General features: G+C 40.2%; 1 protein-coding gene across 1 annotated transcript in view; it reads right to left on the bottom strand.

The window, feature by feature from the left end:
* Window positions 1-1,096: 1,096 nt before the first annotated feature.
* LOC104627765 (membrane-associated guanylate kinase, WW and PDZ domain-containing protein 3-like) overlaps window positions 1,097-4,412 on the bottom strand; it is a gene marked incomplete at both ends in the record, with an annotated part of 6,887 nt that continues 3,571 nt past the window's right edge. Inside the window, 3 exons of the mRNA XM_010296134.1 lie at window positions 1,097-1,176; window positions 2,003-2,177; window positions 3,474-3,683. Coding sequence (XP_010294436.1) covers window positions 1,097-1,176; window positions 2,003-2,177; window positions 3,474-3,683 — 465 coding nt within the window. The remainder of the gene's footprint in view (window positions 1,177-2,002; window positions 2,178-3,473; window positions 3,684-4,412) is intronic.

Consider the following 4,412-nt stretch of genomic DNA (forward strand, 5'->3'; position numbering starts at 1 on the left):
CCTTTCCAACCTAGTGATTCTGTGATTCTAGCTTTACTGTTCTAGTTACCTTGATCATGGGAATGTAAATATTAAAATAATGAATACAGTCAGGCAGCTAGACATTTGAAGGATAAAATTGCTATGTAATCTTGTTTGAGGCTGCCCTAAGTTTGATGGCAACAGGAATTTTCCCAGCACATAACAACATGTTACCAATTATTAATACCAGCATCACTCCACAGGGTTTAACAAAAGACCCGGTGGGTCTATTCATTTAAACGTTGTTCATTTGGACATCCTGCATCTCTCTGTTTAAAGTGCTCTTTTTATCCTGTGGTGAGCTGCACATATGTTTAATAAGCATCAGTATGTGTCCATTGCTCCAGCTGGCTTCATTATGAATTCATGATTGTTAGGCTGGGCAATTTAGGAAGATGGCAGGCTATTCTGAGTCTGCCTCAGCTTTTGTAACATGTCAGGCATTTGCTGAAGACAGAGCTATTTCGTACTCTTTTCTAGCTGACTAAATTGCGTAACTACGTAGGAAATGGTTGCAGGAGTTTTCTGTAGTCCAGTCATGAAGCTGACCTGTAAGTCTTTGAAGCAACAGCATGAAGAGTTGAAGGGAGTCAGATTGTTCCCTCTACTTATGCATTCAAATATTACATCATGTTACATGCAACAGATACCATCAACAATAGGTATTATGCTGGATCTTCTTCATTACTCCTGTATCCTAACACTTATGGACCTTTCCCTCCTGCCATATTTCACCCGCGCAACAACTTCCAGTGAAATCGTCACTAACATATGCAGCTTTCCCCCTAACAATGATAGTTACTGGAACAAGATATATCATTCTCACCTCAGAAATGCAGACAAACCCACGATTCAGTCAGATTCCACTACTCCAGGGAAAATACACTGTGAACTTTCCCAGTCTTAATGTAAACTCCTACTGCCACTAAACCAGGGACATTCAGCACGACACTGCCCGCTCCAGTCACGTGTATCAGGAAGAAGCTTCTATCACAGCAGTAATGGATCATATCCAGCTGTGATAAACTCAGACATTTATTAGTCACAGGTGACAAGTGAATTCTGAACATCTCACCTCCATCTTCACAATCTTCAGGAGCTTTGGCTTTCTTACAGAGTCGTGGATCAAGCCATGTGGTCGTCTTGGTGTTATGACTGTGGAGCAGAACATACCCCATTAGATGAAAAGAATTCCCTCAAACTGAAGAAACTTAGCTTTACTTTAGCTTTTAAATATTTACTACCATGCGCAAACTGTAGCCTTTATATATTGCAACCTTTATTTGTGCCTCAATCACATCATAAAATGCTAAAAAAAAGTCAACAACGATGCTCAGAGGTACCAACAGCCTAGAGACTCCTCAGGGCAGATATGAAATGTTAGAGGTACAAACACTCTCCCCTGACCCCAAGAGCTCATGTGGGAATATCAGCTGTTTCTACCTGAAAAGAAACAACGTTTTTAGCATCTTCTTATACTTAACTGTCAGGAAGTTTTTGTTTCCTTTAGAAATTAATAAAGAAGACTGTTTCACATGTGCACGTATGAGCTGCTTTCCTACCCTGGGCTTTAATCTGTGCTATTTGTATTTTTAAATGCACATTCCCAGCCATGGAAGCAAAGAAAGAATAAACAAGCTCTCGGATTTCAGAGAAATTTGACATAGTGAAGGTTTATATGATGTTATACCTCACCTAGCAATACCCACACAGCTTTGTATTTTGTGAGATACAAAACTCATATTACAAACGAACTGACTTTACATGTGGAACCACAAGGCTTTCCTGCGTGATGGCAATCATACCAAGTATGCAGCATAGATGACTATCAGTAGGAATATATTAAATTTCATACAGAAATAGCAGCAGTGAGAGCAGAAGAGAGGTGTAAGAGCAGCAGGCAGTTTCCTAGACTGCAGCTCGTCAGCACTTCTCTCCTCCGAAGGGCACAACAACCCCTCCGGGCTGTCGGTCTACTTACTCAATGAAGTAGATCATGCCAGTGTCAGTGTAGGCCATCTCCCAGTTCTTGGGCAGCGGTTCCAGGGTTTCATCCCTCGACAAGTAATTTCTGAAGTCCATGGAGCTGCTTGTCTGGTTGTAGCTGGGAACAGGTTTCATCCAGTCAGGAGAATCTGAATGTTTTTCTTTGTTTTCTGCAGTTGTTCAGGGAAAGTGTTACTATTTGTCAGATGTTTATGTTGTTTCTCACAAAGAACCACCCTCTTAATCTGGCTACGAGTGGATGTCAAACACATCCCTGTATGTGATGTGCATTTTTCCACTTTTTTTTCAGCTGTGAACTTTGAAAAGCTGACATGAAAACACTGAACTCTGCTCTTCCCCTGCCAAACAGAATTAACCTTGTATTATGTGTCTGAGCCCACGATGAAAAATCAACACTGGCAGAAATCCAAGTTGAATACACTTTGTTGCCATTCCTACATAGAAAACAGCGTTTGTAATGCCATCAAAAAAACCCCCAAATCCTACTAATACTCCTCAAAGCACCAGAATGAAACTTAGAGAAACCCAAACTGCCAATAAAACAAGTAACACCCTCCTGCAAACCACAGCAAGAAAAAGCTCCCAAAAATCCCTGCAGAAAACTTTAAATGCGAGCCTCCACCCTTCAGTCCCGAGGTTATGCTCAGCATCCTCTGTCACATGACAATGTCCGTGACTTTCACCTCCAGCCCGGCCACTGGGCCACTCTGTGCCATTGTGTTGCCAGCCCCAAAGCTTGCAAGGTTAGGTCAGGTCTGGTCAATACAAGTCTGTCTTACACACACACAGGATCATCTGCAAATGCCATGTGACGGTTTTTCTCCGCCATCAGTTCTTCCCCCTCGAGATGAGTAACCATGACAGTGAAAGGAAAAGGGCATCCTGCCAACCTTTCAACCATCTGACTGGACACTGGTCCAGCCTCAACACACTCTGCTTTATTTCTCTCCACAAACTCCCCTTTAGGCAGTTTCAGGTTGTGCAATAGTTCCCTTAACCAAAATAATCTAAAAATTTTACAGTATGAGCTAGTGTTGCCCCTTAAACCAATTGTTTCATTAAAATCTCATGCATACAAATCGAGTAATCTCCTCAAAAATAAACAGTAACATTTACAGGGTATGAATTATACTCTGCAAAGGATTCCGTTATTTGAAGAGTGGATAAATTTTTCCTTCCTCCTCATGTAACTGGCCAATACCCAGCACTACATGTTCTCTACTGAGCAGTGCATTTTATGATGAAATTGCACATCTGGCTGGGAGAACAGCTGTTTCTTTTTAAAAGATCATTTCAAAATCAAGTAAAAACACCAGTCTGAATAGAAAACTGCCTTCAAACTTCACCAAAACTAAGGAAGCAGTTCAAGCAAGCATGAACGTAATTTGTATACTTCTTATCCATTCATACAATACTTCAGGGAATTTCTCCCCTTGTCAACCAACCTATCCCTCCGCTGCCATTAACTGCTTCCTTTTCCTCCTCCTCCTCCTCTTCAGGGAGAGAACTGTCCATTCTTTGCATTTTGCTGACGGATGTGGTTCTCTTCCTCTGTGATTCAGTATCAAAATCATTGTCAAAAAGAACTTGATCCACTGGATCAGGCTGAAAGGGGCTGGGCTCTGCTGGAGGCTTCGGAGTACCGTAAAAATTACCTGACAATGAGACAGAAATGAAGATCACTAGAGCATTGATACTTGCTGAAAGTACTGGCAGTGAACGTTTTATTGCCCATGTGACATGTTTTTAATGAAAGACCTGAACTGTAACTTAACTTCTTAAAGAAGACATCAGCACTATCAAAACCCAATCAACAGTCAAAACCTATTTATTCCTACGTTGTCTGTTTGCCAGTGATGTTATTGGGCATCAGAAAACAATAGTTTTCATTCAAAATTTCTATCCTGCCACATGTTTTCAAAGAAAAAGATGGATTTGTTACTTTGCCTAGAATTCACTAATGCTCCATAAAGAGACTTGGGGAACAGTCTGAGAGAAGCAAAGCAGTGAAAATCAATTGATTTTACTCTGTATACTGTTTAACTGATTAACAGAGTAATATTCAGCAACAGAAACAAACTAAAGTCAAAACGCAAATTAATTTTGTGCAGAAACATAAACTCTATTTACATAAAATCAGTTACAAATAATTGATTTTAAAACGACAGTCCTACAATTTTCTACTGATAATACACTTGCTAAACAAAGCCATTAATATAGCTTCATCTAAAAATGATTTGTACTTGAGAAAAATGAGCAGATTTTTACTTCAATATTTTAATCTGTTATTTTCTGGAGAAGAATTTTGCCAACTGACCGCTCTGCTGACTGCTCATATGATTTTTATTAGGGAATTGAGCACACAGCAAGAGCTTCCCAGAATT

The sequence above is a fragment of the Phaethon lepturus genome, unplaced genomic scaffold (assembly GCF_000687285.1).
Source record: "Phaethon lepturus isolate BGI_N335 unplaced genomic scaffold, ASM68728v1 scaffold57811, whole genome shotgun sequence".
In the NCBI taxonomy this organism is placed as follows: domain Eukaryota; kingdom Metazoa; phylum Chordata; class Aves; order Phaethontiformes; family Phaethontidae; genus Phaethon; species Phaethon lepturus.